This window comes from Schistocerca gregaria, chromosome 2, assembly GCF_023897955.1.
Source record: "Schistocerca gregaria isolate iqSchGreg1 chromosome 2, iqSchGreg1.2, whole genome shotgun sequence".
NCBI classification, from domain to species: Eukaryota; Metazoa; Arthropoda; class Insecta; order Orthoptera; family Acrididae; genus Schistocerca; species Schistocerca gregaria.
In genome coordinates this window covers 30,960,941-30,982,696 of record NC_064921.1, presented here as the reverse complement: position 1 = coordinate 30,982,696, position 21,756 = coordinate 30,960,941, and the positions used below count along the sequence as shown (strand labels likewise).

At 38.4% G+C, this 21,756-nt stretch overlaps 1 protein-coding gene across 1 annotated transcript in view; it reads left to right on the top strand.

Moving 5' to 3' along the window:
• The window catches only part of LOC126335624 (Down syndrome cell adhesion molecule-like protein Dscam2), a 178,530-nt gene that overhangs the window by 31,797 nt on the left and 124,977 nt on the right, over positions 1 to 21,756 (top strand). The window contains exon 3 of the mRNA XM_049999079.1: positions 12,405 to 12,576. Coding sequence (XP_049855036.1) covers positions 12,405 to 12,576 — 172 coding nt within the window. The remainder of the gene's footprint in view (positions 1 to 12,404; positions 12,577 to 21,756) is intronic.

Sequence of the window (21,756 nt, the reverse complement as noted above, 5' to 3'; positions counted from 1 at the left end):
TTTTTGTAAGATTTCCCATCTTGATGTGGAACCCACAAAAATAGATACAAATGGTGGACATTTCCAAAAAATGTTTGGGCTTCAGCAGATGCGTTGGCTGCACGTGCTCCTCCTAAATTTAAAGAGTGAGCAGCACATGGTGTGAAATAGGCCTTTTGTACTTTCCAGACACATTTGCCCCTTTGTTGCAAGACTGACCTCTGCAGTATTGAATGTTCAACCCATCTTGTTCTTTCTGTTTCAGTATTTCTTGACTAGGGCCTTCTCCTGTTTTGTCTGTAACTATAAAAAAGTAACAAAATCTTCCACAAACTCTGGGTCATTTGCCTTGACATAGTGAACTACTTGAGTCATCTGCTCACTATGGCTGATATCTGGAGTGCAGTCAAACATCAATGAAAAGTATGTAGCACCTGAAATATCTTTAATTATTTCTTTTCTTATTTTGTTGGCAATCAAATCAAGGGACTAATCTTGTATATGTTTGGAAAAAACTAATTTGCCCTTTCTTGTGGCGTTCAATATGCAGATGAAGGGAGACATATTAGTGTGGTATAAGATCAAAATTTCTCACTCTGTGGATCACCAAAATCACCAACTTCTTTTGTTTCTCTAAACAGACTTCATAACCTAGCCAGGATCTTTTAACTTTTGTCCCATATTTTACTGCTTTAGAAACCAATCTTTACTTAAATTGTGACCTTCTGTATAGCTCTTATGGATGTCATATATTAAAAACAAAGATTCCAAGACTTACCAAGCGGGAAAGTGCCTGTAGACAGGCACAATAAAATAACACACAAACACACACACAAAATTTCTAGCTTTTGCAACCAACGGTTGCTTCTTCAGGAAAGAGGGAAGGAGAGGGAAAGACGAAAGGATGTGGGTTTTGAGGGAGAGGGTAAAGAGTCATTCCAATCCCGGGAATGGAAAGACTTACCATAGGGGGAAAAAAGGACAGGTGTACACTCGCACACACACACATATCCATCCGCACATACACTGACACAGATACTTATGTCAGTATCACATTCATTTTCTGCTCTCATTTTCATAATGTAACATCTTTCAGAGTCGGAAAACCTCTTCGGCCATGTACCAGGATCTTTAAAATCAAACTGAAACTCAAAAGTTTCATCCTTTTGCTGAACACTAGCTGATCTTCCAGTAGTGTTTCACATTCCTTCACACTCGTACTCAGGCCATCTTCGGTTTCACCTGAAACCGAAAAATACATAACCTGTACTGAACTTGAGCGATTTAATGTCATTGAGTAATTTGTTTGTGTCCTTCTCTGTTGTGGTAGTGTTACAGTAACTTTAAGGAATTGATCCCTGAGTCAGCCCATATGAAGTGGTCCAGTAAGGATTTTCTTGACCTTTTTTTAAATATTTAGATTTGCCAATTTGCAGGCATTAGCGATAATTTGAAGATGTCTGATTGGGATTAAGTTACAACTTTGCAGTTGATATGCTTATGTTTGGAAAAGTCTCATTTACAACATTGTCCATTACACAAAATACCCTAAAATTCAATTTATATTATGTAATCTTACGTGATGTGTAGTTTTCTTTACTGCCAGCAGGCTTTGTGGATAAGGAATCCAATTTTCATGTCTGAGGTAACACCTCACTTATTTTTTTCTATCCTCTTATACTATTTTTCTATATGTCACCCCACTACTCCATTTTCGACCATCCATTACAGTACAAGTTACTGAACAAATTTAAATACACAACAGAGGAACAATAGAGATCAATACAATAGAAAACAATGATACACCATGTAACACCATCACGCCCCAACAATAAATGGCAATAGGAGAGGGTAGGCTGCACGTGCATCATGTCTGAGAGCTTCTGTGTGAAACTATCCCCTGTCAGCCAGTGTTGACATCTTAGCCTATTTTTGGCTGATACTCACCAATTTAAGGAATACAATGCCGGAAATTGTTTTTGTTAGTTGACAGCCGAAATTCTCTCAGTTTTCTTGTATTGCTGCAAATACAGTTAAATAATTCAATTTAACTTACTAGATGCACTGTGTTATTAAAATATTTACATTCAAGCAAGATATTCCAACAAGTTAATAACGGTATTAATATTGTGACTGGACCTTCAGATAGCTTAATATACTGATTGAGTCAGTATTCTGATTGTTGCAGCCTACTGCATGACATCTGGTGCCATAAGGCTGCAGCACGACAACAGTGGATCCTCAAATAACTGTCGCACTCCATAAGCACAGCCAGGATTTGATTATGGGACACTTTTTCAACAAACTGGCATTATAATAATGTAGACTCATAATAGATCTAAAAAAGGCACTAGTAGCATATATTGTATCTTAATCTGAACATTTCATTCTAAAGAACTATGTGCTAGATAGCCACAACTGTATGAATACAACATTAAGAAGCTTCCTAAGACTTTCTTCCTAAGGAGGCAAAAAAAGAAGCCCTGATCAATCATCCAGACTGGTTCCCCCGCATCTACTGAATTGGCTGCTTCCCCTGTTCAGGAACCATATGTTTGTTTGACGCCTCCAAAGATACCCCTTTAATGTGGTTGCACCTACTGCACAGCTATCTATGCTGTAGCTGCATGCAAGCAGTCTCACCTCAGCAATATCCATGATCTGCATGTGGAATGAAAGTATAACCTTTATGAAACCTAAAAAAATAGTTCTGTTGTGAGATAAAAACAAAATAGTAACCAAAATAAAGATAGCCTATGTGAAAGTGTACTTTCTTACACATATGTGAAATCAGCATCTGCTGCTGGGTAACTTCAAGACCATTTTGGCACTAACTGCACACTGCAACAAGCTTGGATCCTCTGTGGCATGCTGTCAACAAGGTGGCTGAATCACTGTTGTCCAGACCTGTCCCTCTTTCTGGCAGCAGCCCTCTTCTAGTCATACAGTGAGTGAGGACTCCTGTGAGCTCTGTGAAGTAGGATAGGCAGTAATATGTGGCAGACTGAATGACAAAGTACATTCTGGTGCAGGCACAAATGTTTTGGAGTATACAATTCAGCACACATTGCAGGACACTTTTTGTAAAGAAGTTGGAGTGTTAAAAGTAGGACAAGTATAATAGGTACTGGATGAGAAAAAAGACCCGCCGTGTGAGAAGAAAGTCTTTGCTCCAGCTGAGTAAACTTAAAATTGTAAAGAAGTTGGAGTGTTAAAAGTAGGACAAGTATAATAGGTACTGGATGAGAAAAAGACCTGCCGTGTGAGAAGAAAGTCTTTGTTCCAACTGAGTAAACTTAAAATTTGTAAAGAAGTTGGAGTGTTAAAAGTAGGACAAGTATAATAGGTACTGGATGAGAAAAAGACCTGCCGTGTGAGAAGAAAGTCTTTGTTCCAGCTGAGTAAACTTAAAATCAGTACGACAACTACAAATGTAAATACCTTTCTACAAAATACTTTTCCAAAAACAATAAACTCCAAATTGAGAAGTTAGATACAAAAGTCCAAAATAACTGCTTCATAATAGGTGTTGGCCTTGAAGTAAAGGGAAAAAAGTAATCAATAGTTCTTCATGGCTCAAGATTACTGTATTATGATATTTTTTTATTCCAGAGGCCATTTCATGTAGCTCAATATCTGGGTGATAGTATCTTGATTAGACATCACTTTGGTGACTTGTGTGGCGCTAATATACACCCATTATCCAACTGGGAAAGGGCGACTTAAAGTTTAACATGGAATCTGAACCATGTGTTTCTCCACATTGTTGAGAAGCGAAAGCTAGATCAAAGACAGACTGAAAATTTCCTTTGTTTGAATGGGATTTGACCCCATGATCTCTCAGTTTCCAGGCATACAGTCTACCAATAGACCACCAGGACTTACAAAGGATGTTCAGAGCAGCATCATCATGAAGTCTACAATTACAAGAAGAGATTGATCAAATTTATATGCAAATTGTGTGTCCATAGTTACACCAAGTGTTAATGTGCAGTGCTTGTGAAACAAATGTGATATGTTACTAATATCTGTAGAAGACATTATGCCAGATGCATTTGTGATTGTGAGCACAAGCTGGTTAACGAAGAGGGTGAGTACAACAAAGGAATTGATAACCTTTGGATGGCAAGTTCATGGTACCAAGAAACTGCCATCTGTGGTAGTATGTCTATGTATTGCGGTGGCTCAGTGTAACGTTAAGCTCTATCGATACAGCTTAAGCGTTTTCGTGAACTTACTTGTTGAAGAATGCTGGTTCTCCTTTCTTGCAGTGCCGATGTCTTCTGCTAGCACCAGATGCTTCTCCAAAGATTTCACTGCTAGGAAGGGGAAATTTTAACTCTCTCACTCTCTCTTCTTATTTAAAAAATACACTAGTCTTGAAATATCATTCAATACACCAGAACATATTTACTTCCACTTTCTAATTGATGTAAGCCCACACATTACCGGGCACTCAGAATCAGTTAATTACACATTTTTGAACACAAATAATACATAAGCTTTTATCATGGCTGACTATCCACGTCCAGTCCACGTACTCTCAACAGCAGTTCAACTTCTAGTAAACAGTCACTATTTCGAGTCCCTCCATATGTTTTTTAACAATACAATGCTACATTACTCTTTGTAGCAAGCCTCGGAACTTCCGGCCCATATTTGCTTATTCTTCGCAGGTCGCGCTGAACACTTGCCATCGCCAACAAATTATCCCTCTTCCACTTTCACCTGCACAATCAATAAATGGGTGCAGTATCCCATGCTCATCTTTACTCCCTGCTTTAAAATAATGTGTGTTCAAAACGCCTGGAACACCAGTGTCTCCAGACTTTTTTAAAATTCTGGGAGCACTACAGAATGTCAACACAAATCTCTATATAAGGGAAGTAGACCTTATAAATGATACAAATGCAATATTAGTTATGACACTTGACACTTCTTGGGTTAGCAGTAGTGTTGTGAAGTGGCTTTGATGTATGTGTGCATGACAGAAGGGTACAAAGGAGAGTTCTTGAATTCGGTGAACTGTAAGGGCTCTTTGTAGTATGCACACTTCCATCTAAAGATGGTGCATTTCTCACACCAGTTTAACAGACGTTGATAATTGGGACTACAAAACAAATGTAGATGATCCAGTGCACATAAAGACTGTGGGAAATCAGCAGCCAAATACACTGCAATCAGACTAAGAGTTTCACAGGAGAGCTGTCACAGAGGGAAAACAATATGTATTTAGAACTTCACTGTCTGAAATTGTTTGGCAACAGAAAACCATGAATGTTACCTAGTGATGCGTTAGAGTATTTGTTCCAGACGCTGGAAACCAAATTTGAAGACGTATCTCCACTGATGCCTAAGAAAAGTTATTAAGTCAAATCAAAAGAAAGACAAAATAATTGTCAGAGAAAGGACATGGTACACACTTAAACTATATAAACTAATAAGCATTGTTCACATCTTGAATGACTGTTCCAAAGCAACCACAACATTGATACTAAATTTTCTGTAATTTCTTAAAGGTTATAAAGCTACACAGAAAATAAATAGAGGAACCAAAGAACAAGAACAAGAATGATACGGTCATAAGATAGCCCATAATTCTTGCATAGTAGTCTGGGACCTAGTGAATGAGCAGAGGAAAATGCGTACTTCCTGCTTAAATGCTAGCAACCGAATAATTTTTACGACTATTTTATTAAAGTTATTGAAAACACTACAAAAGGGATATCAGACCTGGATGTTGGAATTGTTTTTACCTTATCAAATAAGATCCACTGTAAAATGGTAAACTGGTAGAAAATGCATCCTAAGGACATAGTGAAAATAGTGAAAACATACAAACCTTCAAGAAGTGCAAATATTTATGTGATATCTTATACTGTTCTTAATAAAATTATCACTTTACCTTGACAGCTATTAGCCATAGCAAGAAACAGTTGCTTGTCTACAGGAGTCTTCCGAGACTTCTTGAAACTGACACAGACAGTATCAGTTTACAGAAGTGGGACCAGTATCAAATTGTAGGCCAGTCTCAATCAGTAAAGTTCTAGCCCAAGCAGTGGAATGTGGTATGAGAAAACAGATTTTGGTTTACTTTGGAGAAAACAATCTTTTCTGTAATGTAAGACAGGCACAATAAATAAAACACAAAACACACAAACACACACACAAAATTTCTACCTTTCGCAACCGACGGTTGCTTCTTCAGGAAAGAGGGAAAGACAAAAGGATGTGGGTTTTAAGGGAGAGGGTAAGGAGCCATTCCAATCCCGGGAGCGGAAAGACTTACCTTAGGGGGAAAAAAGGACAGGTGTACACTCGCACACACATACATATCCACCCGCACATACACAGACACAAGCAGACATTTGTAAAGAAATGGCCTTTACAAATGTCTGCTTCTGTCTGTGTATGTGCGGATGGATATGTATGTGTGTGCGAGTGTACACCTGTCCTTTTTTCCCCCTAAGGTAAGTCTTTCCGCTCCCGGGATTGGAATGACTCCTTACCCTCTCCCTTAAAACCCACAACCTTTTGTATTTCCCTCTCTTTCCCTCTTTCCTGAAGTAGCAACTGTCGGTTGCGAAAGCTAGAAATTTTGTGTGTGTGTTTGTGTGTTTTATTTGTTGTGCCTGTCTACCGGTGCTTTCCCGCTTGGTAAGTCTTGGAATCTTTGTTTTTAATATATTTTTCCCATGTGGAAGTTTCTTTCTATTTTATATATATATAAAGGCTACCCAGCCATTGACCTTTGTCTATGCAAATGTGCACAGGTTGCCCGAGCTCTTACGGGGATTATCACCTTAATGTGTGCGAGTAATGAGTGGATGGACAAATATCTATTAGGTACATTATGTAAGTAGATTGTGGACAGTTAGGAACGTGGGTCTCACGGAAAGCATCCAAGGGATAACTCCCTGCAGTTGCACTGTTCATCCCTGTCCTTGGTGGCTCAGATGGATAGAGTGTCTGCCATGTAAGCAGGATATCCTGGGTTCGAGTCCTGGTCGTAGTACACATTTTCATTTGTTCCCATCCAGGTATCTCAACAACACCTGTCGGCAGTTGAGGATTTCAATTAATTATCATTTATTTGAGCCAGGTGAAGATAGTCACACAGTATAATTTGCCAATGACACTACTCTTAGTTACAAAATAATTAATGCTATCTAACCAGTCCTGCAATTAGATGTCCTAATTGAAATGGTGGAATCAGATGTGCTATTTGGAATGGCCAAGGAGTAGTTAATCTCAAATAAAATGAAAATGGATGAAGAAAAAAGCTCAGTGTGTGGTTTGCAGCTTCAGCAAACATCTGCGTGGAGCATGTAGAAACTGTGGAATTGCTTGGTTTTTTAGTAGATCAGAAAATCTCATAGGATAAATACAGTATGAATGGAAGAAGGAACGGTTACATAAAGTATGCCTCATGAGGAGATGGAGAAGAGTAATTACAGAGTAGTAACCAGTGATTATATACCATTCTCCATTCAAGAGACATATTGTCAATGGACAGCAGCTGTTGAGGTCATTCATCAGTCTGCAAGGGCATGCTCATACTGCAAAAGAAGGCTTTAAGAATGATGAATAGTAAGCAGTAGCACTGCAGGCCTTTATTCATTAAACTGGGAATAATGTCTGTTTATAGATACTATTTATTATTTTTGCTCATCTTTGCAAGGAAAATATACCTACTTTCAGCAATAGGCATGAGATATACAGTGAAAACAGTCAAATGAAAGAGACCAAACTGTTGACTGTCAGAAACAAGAGATATCTTTTGGAAGATTGCAGATATAATGTTCAGTTCACCTTTGGAAATCCATGTCTTACCTGTGGCTAAGTTCAATAAAAACTTGCAAGAGACTAAAGCTATTCCTGGTACATTCAGTACAGGTCATTGAGACTGGTCCATTGATCAGTGAAAATGTCATGTGTTGTGATGAATCACATTTCTTGTTACACCAGATTGATGGTCATGTCTGGATATACCATCATCCATCATTCACATACATGCTTGAAACATGTACTGCACCATGGACTCATGTTGGAGGGGGCAGCAATATGCTCTGCAGGATATTGACCTGCTCATCCATGGGACCAGTGGTAGCAGTTTAAGGCGTCATACCAACTGTGGACTACATGAACATTACTGCAGGTGGGCACGGAGCGTCAGGAAAACTGTCTGTGTCACAAGATCAGAATCATGATACAGTGGTTTGAGGAAAATAATAATGTTGATGTCTTAGCTCCCAAATTCTCCTGATCTTTACACAGTAGAACACGCGAGACACACTTTTGGTTTGCCATCTCTGCACTATCACACCACCAGCCCCTAGTTTGTGGGAAATGGATGACCCATGCATAGATATCGTGAGCCAAATACCTCCAGAAACCTATAAAAGACTTGTCAAATCATACCATGCAGAATTGCTGATGTATTGCATTCCAAACTTGGACCAACACACTATTGAGCAGATCTTGATAATATTTTGGTTCATCAGTGTTTCATAGCTAATAACAAACATCCAAGACAGGTGTACTTATTTGTTAAATTTATATCTATTGCATTGATTACTGAAAGCTGTGACTGTCTTTTTATTGAGTGCAAGTTATTCTTTGTGCTTTGTTTACTCTGTCCTGTGCTAGCTTCTTCATCTCCCAGTACCTACTGCAACCTACATCCTTCAGAATCTGCTTAGTGTATTCATCTCTTGGTCTCCCTCTACGATTTTCACCCTCCACACTGCCCTCCAATGCAAATTTGAGATCCCTTGATGCCTCAGGACATGTCCTACCAACCGATCCCTTCTTCTAGTCACGTTGTGCCACAAACTTCTCTCCTCCCCAATAATATTCAGTACCTCCTCATTAGTTACGTGATCTATCCACCTTATTTTCAGCATTCTTCTGTAGCACCACATTTTGAAAGCTTCTATTCTCTTCTTGTACAAACTAGTTATAGTCCATGCTTCACTTCCATACATGGCTACACTCCATAAAAATACTTTCAGAAACGAATTCCTGATACATAAATCTATATTCGATGTTAACAAATTTCTCTTCTTCAGAAACGCTTTCCTTGCCATTGCCAGTCTACGTTTTATATCCTCTCTACTTCGACCATCATCAGCTATTTTGCTCCCCAAATAGCAAAACTCCTTTACTACTTTAAGTGTCTCATTTCCTAACCTAATACCCTCAGCATCACCCGATTTAATTTGACTACATTGCATTATCCTCGTTTTGCTTTTGTTGATGTTCATCTTATATCCTCCTTTCAAGACACTGCCATGCCGTTCAGCTGCTCTTCCAGGTCCTTTGCTGTCTCTGACAGAATTACAATGTCATCGGCAAACCTCAAAGTTTTTACTTCTTCTCCATGAATTTTAATACCTACTCCGAATTTTTCTTTTGTTTCCTTTACTGCTTGCTCAATATACAGATTGAATAACATCGTGGAGAGGCTACAGCCCTGTCTCACTCCTTTCCCAACCACTGCTTCCCTTTCATGCCCCTCAACTCTTATGAATGCCATCTGGTTTCTGTACAAATCGTAAATTGCCTTTCACTCCCTGTATTTTACCCCTGCCACCTTCAGAATTTGAAAGAGAGTATTCCAGTCAACATTGTCAAAAGCTTTTTCCAAGTCTACAAACGCTAGAAACATAGGTTTGCCTTTTCTTAATCTTTCTTCTAAGATAAGTCATAAGGTCAGTATTACCTCACGGGTTCCAACATTTCTACGGAATCCAAACTGATCTTCCCCCATGTCCACATCTACCTGTTTTTCCATTCGTCTGTAAAGAATTTGTGTTAGTATTTTGCAGCTGTGACTTATTAAACTGATAGTTCGGTAATTTCCACATCTGTCAGCACCTGCTTTCTTTGGGATTGGAATTATTATATTCTTCTTGAAATCTGAGGGTATTTTGCTTGTCTCATACATCTTGCTCACCAGCTGGTAGAGTTTTGTCATGACTGGCTCTCCTAAGGCCATCAGTAGTTCTAATGGAATGTTGTCTACTCCCAGTGCCTTGTTTCGACTCAGGTCTTTCAGTGCTCTGTCAAACTCTTCACGCAGTATTTTATCTCCAATTTCGTCTTCATCTACATCCTCTTCCATTTCCATAATATGGTCCTCAAGTACATCGCCCTTGTATAAACCTTCTATATACTCCTTCCACCTTTCTGCCTTCCCTTCTTTGCTTAGAACTGGGTTTCCATCTGAGTTCTTGATATTCATACAAGTGGTTCTCTTCTCTCCAAAGGTCTCTTTAATTTTCCTGTAGGCAGTATCTATCTTACCCCTAATGAGATAACCTTCTACAACCTTACATTTGTCCTCTAGCCATCCCTGCTTAGCCATTTTGCACTTCCTGTCGATCTCATTTTTGAGATGTTTGTATTCCTTTTTGCCTGCTTCATTTACTGCATTTTTATATTTTCTCCTTTCATCAATTAAATTCAATATTTCTTCTGTTGCCCAAGGATTTCTAGCAGCCCTCGTCTTTTTACCTACTTGATCCTCTGCTGCCTTCACTACTTCATCCCTCAGAGCTACCCATTCTTCTTCTACTGTGTTTCTTTCCCCCATTCCTGTCAATTGTTCCCTTATGCTCTCCTTGAAACTCTGTACAACCTCTGGTTCTTTCAGATTAGCCAGATCCCATGTCCTTAAATTCCCACTTTTTTGCAGTTTCTTCAGTTTTAATCTACAGGTCATAACCAATAGATTGTGGTCAGAGTCCACGTCTGGCCCTGGAAATGTCTTACAATTTAAAACCTGATTCCTAAATCTCTGTCTTACCATTATATAATCTATCTGATATCTTTTAGTATCTCCAGGATTCTTCCATGTATACAACCTTCTTAAACCAAGTGTTAGCTATGATTAAGTTATGCTCTGTGCAAAATTCTACCAAACGGCTTCCTCTTTCATTTCTTAGCCCCAAACCATATTCACCCACTATGTTTCCTTCTCTCCCTTTTCCTACTGACGAATTCCAGTCACCCATGACTATTAAATTTTCGTCTCCCTCCACTACCTGAATAATTTCTTTTATCTCATCATACATTTCATCAGTTTCTTCATCATCTGCAGAGCTAGTTGGCATATAAACTTGTACTACTGTAGTAGGCATGGTCTTTGTGTCTATCTTGGTCACAATAATGTGTTCACTATGCTGTTTGTAGTAGCTTACCCACACTCCTATTTTTTTTTATTCATTATTAAACCTACTCCTGCCTTACCCCTATTTGATTTTGTATTTATAACCCTGTAGTCACCTGACCAGAAGTCTTGTTCCTCCTGCCACCGAACTTCACTAATTCCCACTATATCTAACTTTAACCTATCCATTTACAGAGCATAATTTACCAATATTCCATCACACAGATTTTGTTATGTTTCCAGCTTTCCCATTACGTATTGCTTTATTCATTCTATTGTAAGTAGCACATTTGTTACAAGATTATAAGCAACTGAGTGATAATGTAAGTGTTAGTGTATGAAAACATTTCTGTATGTGTGTTCCTTCACATAAGACATATTCTTAACATCGAATTTGGTGAAATATAATTTTGTTTCCTTGATGTACAGAATTAGATAAATGTATTCACATTGAGAACATAAAGGCACATCTATTGACTCTGGCATACGAGAAAGGAAAATATGTAATCCAGGATAGCTTCCTGCTGTTCAGAAGAAATTTTGTGACATGTTGGTGCTTTCCTTTACTGACTTTATTCTAAGAAGCAATGTAGAAAAACAACCACAAGCGTACAGATGATAGGTAGGTGGGTTTAAGTAACATGTAACAGAGCAGAAACACGCATTGCCAAACTATGGTACAACTAGTATACTAGTGCTACTATGGTGACAATAGTAGAAAAAACACACATGCATAGTAATACTGTTTTGGACAGATAGGTGTGAATTACTGATTTTTTGGAAAAAGAGTCTTTTTCCTCTAATGAAGCTAAGTAAAACAAAAATTTAAGAGTTAAAGTTATAATCATTTGAACATTGAATTATCCGCAACACTTTACTTATTATGGTTATTCATTGTGCTATACAAAAGGTATCATCCATAATATATAAATTAAAATGAACAGTTAAGATCACAATAAAATTTCTTTACTAACAAGTTTCAGGTTAAGTACAAGCCACCTTTAGACTTCTGCTGGCAGCTCCTTGGATTTCTCGTGATACCACAATCATACACTCATGGTGTCATGAGAAATCTGAGAAGCTGCCAGCACCAGCCATAGGGAACCAAACATTCTGAAGATGGCTTGTACATAAGCTGAAACTGGGTACTAAAGAAATATTATTGTGATCTCAAGTGTTCATATTAGCATCAGGTTGCTGCTCTCTAAAGACTATGTTGTCAAAATTTATGATGCATCACATTCTTTTGCAGTGCCACCTACATGGAGAGTGGAACCCCAAGATATGGAGGTAATAGCTGGACAACATGCCATGCTAGCCTGTGCTGCAGAGGGGTCTCCAGCACCACATATTCATTGGATGAAGGACACAGGTTCCCTGCCTCCTCAGTATCAGGAACTGAATAACACAAGGATGAACTACAAGTGTGTATGGCACTTCATAGTGTCTCAAAATTTACAGACAAAATTTATAATAATCTTGCATGTTGTTACAGCATCTATGCTTAGTTATTACTGTATTCTGCTACTAGTTCTTGTGAGTGGGAGTGCACCAAGTGTAGTGTTGCCTTGCACATGTTCTTAAATCAGCCGCCATGTGTATGAGTGTGGGATGGCTGCTAGAGGCCACTTGTAGGAAGCGTGTGCATGGTGCAGGCTATGCCACGCTGTCTACCAGCAACTTACACCTAGATATGAGTGGAGTAGTGCAGACACACTCTCTAAAAGTTCTTTTAGTTTGTTGTCCTCACAGGAATTGTTCCATTATTGTTCAGAGTTTTATGAATAAAGCCGTATTTGTGTGTAGTAACCAAATAATATTCAGAACTGATCAAAGTAACACAAATATGGCTTTATTCATAAACCTCTGAACAATAATGGAAATAACCCTTTCATGACTCCACTCATAATAAGACAAAAGACTCATACAGAAGGTACAACATAGAACTACACAAAACAACTGATGTGAGTGGTACAAACTAAAAGAACACAGTGAGAGTGAGGATATAGGCATGAGTTGCTGGTAGACGGTTCAGTGGAAACCATGCCATGTCCATGCTTCCTACGGGCAGCCTCTAGTTGCCAGTGCATGCTGGTACATTTGGCAGTTGATTTACGTACACACATATGGCAACACGGTACTCATCGCACTCATACTCTTACACATTAGTAGCAGAATATTGCAGTTATTCAGTCACTTACAACAAAGTAACCACATGTTGTGCTGCAGCACTTACTCCAGTTCATGGTGGGTCAATGATATACTTCAGAAAGTTTATCAAAGCATGCTGATCATAATGAGTAACTTACAGTATGAGAAACACAATTACAAAATTGTCATTTTGTTTTGTTATACAATTAGGTCAAGGGCAAGCTGAATAGTCTAACCAATGAATGACTGAGGCCTGCAGAAATATATTTGCCAGTGTTAGTACCCTCTACATATATATGCATATAATATACCCATTAAAGGATATCACCAGATATATTAAAAATTAGAAGACCAACACTTGGAAAAAAGTATTATAAAGCATTGCAAGACAATAACATGAATTCTTTGCAGAAGAATGTAAAAGCTGTTAGAAGCCAACATAGGGGAAGATCAGTTTGGATTCAGGAGAAATGTAGAAACATGCAAGGCAATACTGATGCTATGACTTCTCTTAGAAGACAGGATTAGGAAAGGTAAACCTACTTTTGTAGCATTTGTAGACTTAGAGAAAGCATTTGACAATATTGAACAGAATACTTTCTTTGAAACTCTGAAGGTGGCAAGAGTAAAATACTGGGAGTAAAAGGTTATTTACAATGGTCAAGAGGCATGAAAGGTGAGCAGTGGTTGAGAATGGAGTGAAAAAGTATTATAGTGTATTGCCGATGTTATTCAATCTGTACACTGAGCAAGCAGTAAAGGAAATAAAAGAAAAATTTGAAGTGAGCATTTAAGTCCAGGGAGCAAAGGAGTAGGGAGAGCAGTTGAATGGAATGGACAGTGTTTTGAAAGCAGGATACAACAGCAAAATAAGAATAATGGAATGAAGTTGAAGTAAATCAGGTGATGCCGAGAGAATTAGATTAGAGAACAAGACATTTGAAATAGTAGATTAGTTTTGCTATTTGGGAAGCAAGATAACTGATGATGGCTGAAATAGAGAGGATATAAAATGTAGACTCGCAGTGGCAAGAAAAGCATTTCTGAAGAAGAGAAATTTGTTAACACCGAGTGTAACTGTAAGCATAAGGAAGTCTTTTCTGAAGGTATTTGTATGGAGTGTAGCCATGTATGCAAGTGAAACAATACATGGACGATATACAGTTTAGACATCTACATCTACATGATTACTCTGCTATTCACATTTAAGTGCTTGGCAGAGGGTTCATAGAAACACAATCATACTATCTCTCTATCATTCCACTCCCGAACAGCGTGCAGGAAAAATGAACACCTAAACCTTTCTGTTCGAATTCTGATTTCTCTTATTTTATTTTGATGATCCCTACCTATGTAGGTTGGGCTCAACAAAATATTCTCACATTCAGAAGAGAAAGTCGGTGACTGAAATTTCGTGAATAGATCTCGCGGCGACGAAAAACGTCTTTGCTTTAATGACTTCCATCCCAACTCACGTATCATATCTGCCACACTCTCTCCCTATTACATGATAATACAAAACAAGCTGCCCTCTTTTGCACCCTTTTGATGTCCTCCGTCAATCCCACCTGGTAAGGATCCCACACCGCGCAGCAATATTCTAACACAGGACAAACGAGTGTCGTGTAAGCTGTCTTTTTAGTGGACTTGTTGCATCTTCTGAGTATCCTGCCAATGAAACGCAACCTTTGGCTTGCCTTCCCCACTATATGATATCTGTGGTCTTTCCAACTGAAGTTGTTCATAATTTTAACACCCAGGTACTTAGTTGAATTGACAGCCTTGAGAATTGTACTATTTATCAAGTAATCGAATTCCAATGGATTTCTTTTGGAACTCATGTGGATCACCTCACACTTTTTGTTGTTTAGCATCAACTGCCACCTGCCACACCATACAGCAATATTTTCTAAATCACTTTGCAACTGATACTGGTCTTCGGATGACCCTACTAGAAGGTAAATTACAGCATCATCTACGAACAATCTAAGAGAACTGCTCAGCTTGTCACCCAGGTCATTTATATAGATCAGGAACAGCAGAGGTCCTAAGATGCTTCCCTGGGGAACACCTGATATCACTTCAGGTTTACTCGATGATTTGCCATCTATTACTACGAACTGCGTCCTTCCTGACAGGAAATCACGAATCCAATTGAGACGATACCCCATAGGCCCGCAGCTTGATTAGAAGTCGCTTGTGAGGAACGTTGTCAAAAGCTTTCTGGAAATATAGAAATATGGAATCAACTTGAGATCCCCTGATGATAGCGGCTATTACTTCGTGCAAATAAAGAGCTAGCTGTGTTGCACGAGAACGATGTTTTCTGAAACCATGCTGATTACATATCAATAGATCGTTCCCTTCAAGGTGATTCATAATGTTTGAATACAGTATATGTTCCTAAACCCTACTGCAAACCGATGTCAATGATATAGGTCTGTAGTTAGATGGATTACTCCTACTACCCTTCTTAAACACTGGTGCGACATGTGCAATTTTCCAATCTGTAGGTACAGATCTATCGGTGAGTGAGCGGTTGTGTATGATTGCTAAGTAGGGAGCTTTTGTATCAGTTGAATCTGAAAGGAACCTAATTGGTATACAATCTGGACCTGAAGATTTGCCTGTATCAAGTGATTTGAGTTGCTTCACAACCCCTAAGGTATCTACTTCTAAGAAACTCATGCTAGCAGCTGTTTGTGTTTCAAATTCTAGAATATTCCATTCGTCTTCCCTGGTGAAGGGATTTCAGAAAACTGCATTCAGTTACTCTGCTTTAGTGGCACAGTCATTGGTAACAGTACCATCGGCACTGTGCAGCGAAGGTATTGACTGTGTCTTGCTGCTTGTGTACTTTACATATGACCGGAAGAGAATACAATCTCTCGAAATGAGGTGCTACAGAAGAATGCTGGAGATTGGATGGGTAGATCATGTAACTTGAGGAAGTACAGAATACAATTGAGGAGACAAGAAATTTGTGGCACAGCTTGACCAAAAGAAGCGACTGGCGATTGGTTGCTAGGACACATTCTGAGACATCAAGGGACCACCAATTTAGTATTGAGGGGAGGGTGAAAATTATAGAGGGAGACTCCGAGATGAATACAGTAAGCAGTTTCAGAAAGATGTAGGTTGCAGTAGTTATTCAGAGATGAAGAGGCTTGCACAAGATAGAGTAGCATGGAGAGCTGCATCAAGCCAGTCTTCGGACTGAAGACCACAACAACAGCTAAGTGGTGAGCATAGCTGTCTGCCATGGAGAGGAATCATGTTGATTTCCCAGTACTGCCAGGGAGTTTTCCTTGGTAGGAGGACCAGAAATTTTTTTAGGGATTTACATCAAACATCTGCATAATATCATCAAATTTAAAAGGTCCTCAAGTGACGTTTCACTGATTGATGACATTTTCTATTGATGCTTTCAGGCTCTGTTGGGTTTTATTGTTTTTATATATGCTGCAGGTTAATCAGGAATTAATTTATTAATTAAGATGTGAATAGGCAAGAAATCTTGAGTAGGCCAATTTGAATGCAGAGCTACGATAGAAATATAACTATGTTTCAAGTGAGGATGCTGGATGCAAACCATCTGGTACAGCATCTACGTACATGTTGTTAAGGTAAGGATATTGAGAGAAATAGTTGGAAGCGATGTGGAATCTGAGACTGATTTTGGGGAAGGATGAGAGTAGTATCACAACTGTTTGAACAGCTAAATCTGAGAAGTATCAAATGACAGGTTTGAAGGGTACAGAGTGATGATCAAATTGATACAAGTTCTACTTTGCAGACGTATAGAGTTCGTATTCCCCACTGTTTTGCAGAAATGTGTAGTAACAGATGGCCAGAGCATCTCATTCACTATTTATCTAAAAATATATCATTTGTTGCTACCTTCAGAAGTTTCTGTGAGTGAATGAGCTTTTGAGAGCATCATAGTAATACTTCTTGTATAGGCTGAAGAAGACTATGTGCATTCAGAAAAACATTACAGTATATAACATCAGTGATACCAAAGTTGTGAAGTCATTTTTGAACTCTCCCCATGACATTTTTGATCAACTTTATCTCTTACTTCATAGATCAATGTTAATGTGTCAAAAATACTTATAATTAGAAACATGCTTGTCAACACTAGTCACAGGTTGGTCACTGAGTATGTATATTATATTTCTTTTGTTATTTTTGTTTGCCCTAAGATGGGATGACTGGTTTAGCTAACAGGTAAAGTCATGAGGTATTTTATTGAGCAGCAAGTAATTTGAACAATGTGAGCTGTCCTTGATACAACATTTCCCAGTAGAACAGTACTTCACATAATTTTTTAAATCCCTTGTCAGTTCATAAACAATCTAAAAACTCTACCATTGACTTCTAACTGTACACAGTTTCCTGAAATCTATTAACATGCAATCTTGTTCAAATGTATCTGCATTTATAAAACAGTCAAGCAAGAATAGTTTCTTTTTTTCTGTTAATGAAACCAGGTATGAAAAAACTATTCCACATAGTATTTAGAATATATGAGACAAATGGAATACCTGCAGCCTTTATTCAAGAAGATTTCAATAATTGTGACCCTGAAGAAGGCAAATGTTGGCAGTTGTGAATATAACTGAACCATTTGTTTAATAAGTCAAGGCTGAAAAACACTAACACTCACTATTTGCAGTAGAGTAAGAAGACTGCTAGAAGCCAATATTGGGGCAGAGAAGTTTGGGTTCCAGAAAAATACATAAAGTGCGGAATGAACCTACAGTTTATGGTAGAAGGCAGACTGAAGAAGTGCAAACCTAAGTTTTCAGAATTTGAAGGAAAGATTTTTACAATGTTGATTGAAATACACACTTTGAAATCTTTAAGGTAGCAGGGATAAAATACAGGAAGTGAAAGGTTATTTACCACTTGTACAGAAACCAGTTGGCATTCTAAGGACTTGAAAGAGAAGCAGTAGTTCAGAAGGGAGTGAGACAGCATTGCAGCCTCTCCTGGATGTTATTCAGTCTTTACACAGAGCAAGCAGTGAGGAAGACCAAGAATAAATTTGAAAAAGGATAACTCAGTGCCCAGTGAAAAAAATAACAACTCAAACATATGCTGTTGACATTTTGATTCTGTTGAAGAGATTGCAAGGGAGTTGACAAATGAGTTGAACAGAATGAATAGTGTCTTGAAAATAGGTTATAAGGTGAGCCTCAACAAAAGTAGTGGAATGTAGTCAAATTAAATCAGATGTTCATTCACGGAATTGGCTTAGGAAATGAGGTACTGAAAGCAACACATGAATTTGCTATTTTGGGAGTAAAATAACTAACAATGGCCATAGTAAAGAGGATATAAAATGCAGACTTACAGTAGCAAGAAATCTTTTCCGAAAAAGAGAAGTATGTAAAATATCATATGAACTTCAGTGCTAGGAATTCTTATCTGCAAGTATTGTTTGGAGTGTAGTCTTGTATGAAAGGGAAATGTACTTGATACATAGTTCAAACAATAATTGAATAGTAGCTTTTGAAATGTAGTGCTACAGAAGAATGCTAAAGATTTGATTGGTAGATCATACGACTAATGAAGAGATACTGAGTGTAACTAAAAGAAGGGACTGGTTGATACATCTTGAGGAATCAAGGAATAGCCAGTTTAGTTTTTGAGGGAAGTGTCTTGTATAGATTGTGTGTGTGTGTGTGTGTGTGTGTGTGTGTGTGTGTGTGTGTGTGTGTGTGAGAGAGAGAGAGAGAGAGAGAGAGAGAGAGAGAGAGAGAGAAAAGGGGGGGGGGGGGGGCAGAAGGTTGTAAGGGGATACCAAGGGTTGACTACTTGACTACAGTAAGCATGTGCAGTAGGATGTAAGTGGGAGTAGTTGTGCAGAATGAAGAAATTTGCACAGGATATGAAGTGTAGAAAGTTGCATCAAACAAATCTTCAGACTGAAGACAACAAGAAAAATGTGTGTGAAACAACACATTTTGTCTAAGGTGGCATATGTAGAAGTCTTTGGAGTATTTCATTTTTGTGTAGCTTATTTCATGGCATTTTTTAATAAGTACTTTCATACTCTTTCTGCTTAGGTTGATAGTGGGATGTCTCTTGTGTCAATTACTATTCCTCTAGTCTTGAGAATTTCATATTATGGGTAACTGCTCTTGGTATCAGGATGAGTCACCTCATACTAAGTGTATTGACGGTCCTGGTCACCATCATAATTTTTATGAATGAATTCAACTATTACAGTGTCATTGTAATATTTATTATGAAGTGGTGTTGGACTAGAATTGTTACCGTTTATTGGCAGTTGATGCTTCCCAGACACGGCAGCACTTCCAGTGCTGCTGTTTGCATTGTGGTGCTAATGTCAGCCTATGAATGAGAAGGTAACTGCCTAGTGTGGCTGCTGTTACTCTCACATCAGACCATTGGTGTGGGACAACACAGTGAATCCATTACTTCCTCTTGGCTGGCGGGTGCAGATGTGAAGGAGCTATGAAGTGCTTGGTGCACAACACAGTGGTGGTGCTAGAACATTGCAGGCAAGCGTGCCTGCCCTTCCATTCCCACGTAGTCCAACATCAGGTCACTGTCACACCTGAAAGACCCACAAATCTGTATATTTGACCAGACGACCAAATGAAAACCCAGTGATGGCTCAACATTTCATGCTTTTCACACCACTTATCAACCTCTACATCTACATCAATACTCTGAAAATCACACTTCATTGCCTGGCAGAGGGTTCTTCAAACCATCTCCGCAACAGTTCTCTATTATTCTGCTCTGGAACAGCATGCGAAAAAAATGAACACCTATATTTTTCCGTGTGAGCTCTGATTTCCCTTATTTTATTATGATGATCATTTCTCCCTATTTAGGTTGGAGTCAACAAAATATTTTTGCATTTGGAGGTGAAAGTTGGTGATTCAAATTTCATGAAAAGATTCCACCCCAGCAAAAACTGCCTTGGTTTTAATGGTGTCCATCCCAAATCTAAATCATGTCTGTGACACTCTCGCCTAATTCACAATAATACAAAATGTACTGATCTTCTTTGAACTATCTTGATATACTCTGTTAATCTCATCTGGTAAGGATCCGAGACTGCACAGCAGTACTCCAAAAGAGGATTGACAAGTACAGTGTAGGCAGTCTCTTTAGTAGGTCTGTTGCATTTTATAAGTATTCTGTCGATAAAATACAGTGATTGGTTTTCCTTACCCACAACATTTTCTATGTGTTCTATCCTATTTAAATTGTTCTTAATTGTAATTCCTAGGTATTTAATTGAATTTATGGCCTTTAGATTAGTTTGATTTATTGTGTGACCAAAGTTTAAACAATTGCATTCATGTGGATGACCTCACACATTTCATTATCTAGAGTCAATTATTGCATCATTCAGATAGCTTTTCTAGATCATTTTGCAATTTGTTTTGATCTTCTGATGAGTTTATTAGGCAATAAACGACAGCATCATCTGCAAACAACCTAAGATGGCTGCTCAGATTGTCTCCTAAACCATTTATGTAGATAATATACAGGAGAGAGCCTATAACACTACCTTGGGAAATGACAGATATCACTTCTGTTTTAATCTATGACTTTCTGTCAATTACTATGAGCTGTGACACCTCTGACAGGAGAATAAGAATCCAGCCACATAACTGAGACTGTATTCCATACGCATGCAATTTAAGTACAAGCCACTTGTGTTGTACAGTGTCAAAAGCCTTTTTGAAATCTAGAAATACGGAAACAAGATGAAATCCCTTGTCAATAGCACTCTCCACTTTGTGTGTGTAAAGAGCTACTTGTGTTTCGCAAGAACAATGTTTTCTAAATTTGTGTTGACTGTGTGTCAGTAGACTGTTCTCTTTGAGGTAATTCATAATGTTTGAACACAATAATGTTCCAAAATCCTGCTGGATATTGACATTAATGATATGGGCCTGTAATTTAGTGGATTACTCCTACTACCTTTCTTGAATTGAGATGTGACCTGCACAGCTTTCCAGTCTTTGGGTGCGGATCTTACGCCGAATGAGTGGTTGTATACTTATATACCCTACCAGGAGCAGTTCTGTTCTGAAAGTATTTTTTTTTTTACCATTTATCCAAGCTTGTACAATTGTGTAAACGCACCAACACACCACTTCATGATCGAGAGAATAAAGTAAAGCTCTTTCCAGTTACTGAAGTGGCTCAGTCAGCTGGTTACTGGTAGTTAATGAGGAAAGAAGGATATTTTGTTTAATATAAAATTGAAGCAGCAGTGTAGTTCAGTATTTTCATCAAAGAATTTCCAAACCTTTCACTCAATGAGCATCTGAAAACAGTGCAAATGGTATTCTGGCCATAATATTAGGTCAGTGCTGTTGAGGAAACTGAGATGTGATACAGTTCAACTGAGTCAGGGGGACCAGCATGTGGTGTAGCTTCCATTTTGTGGAATAACA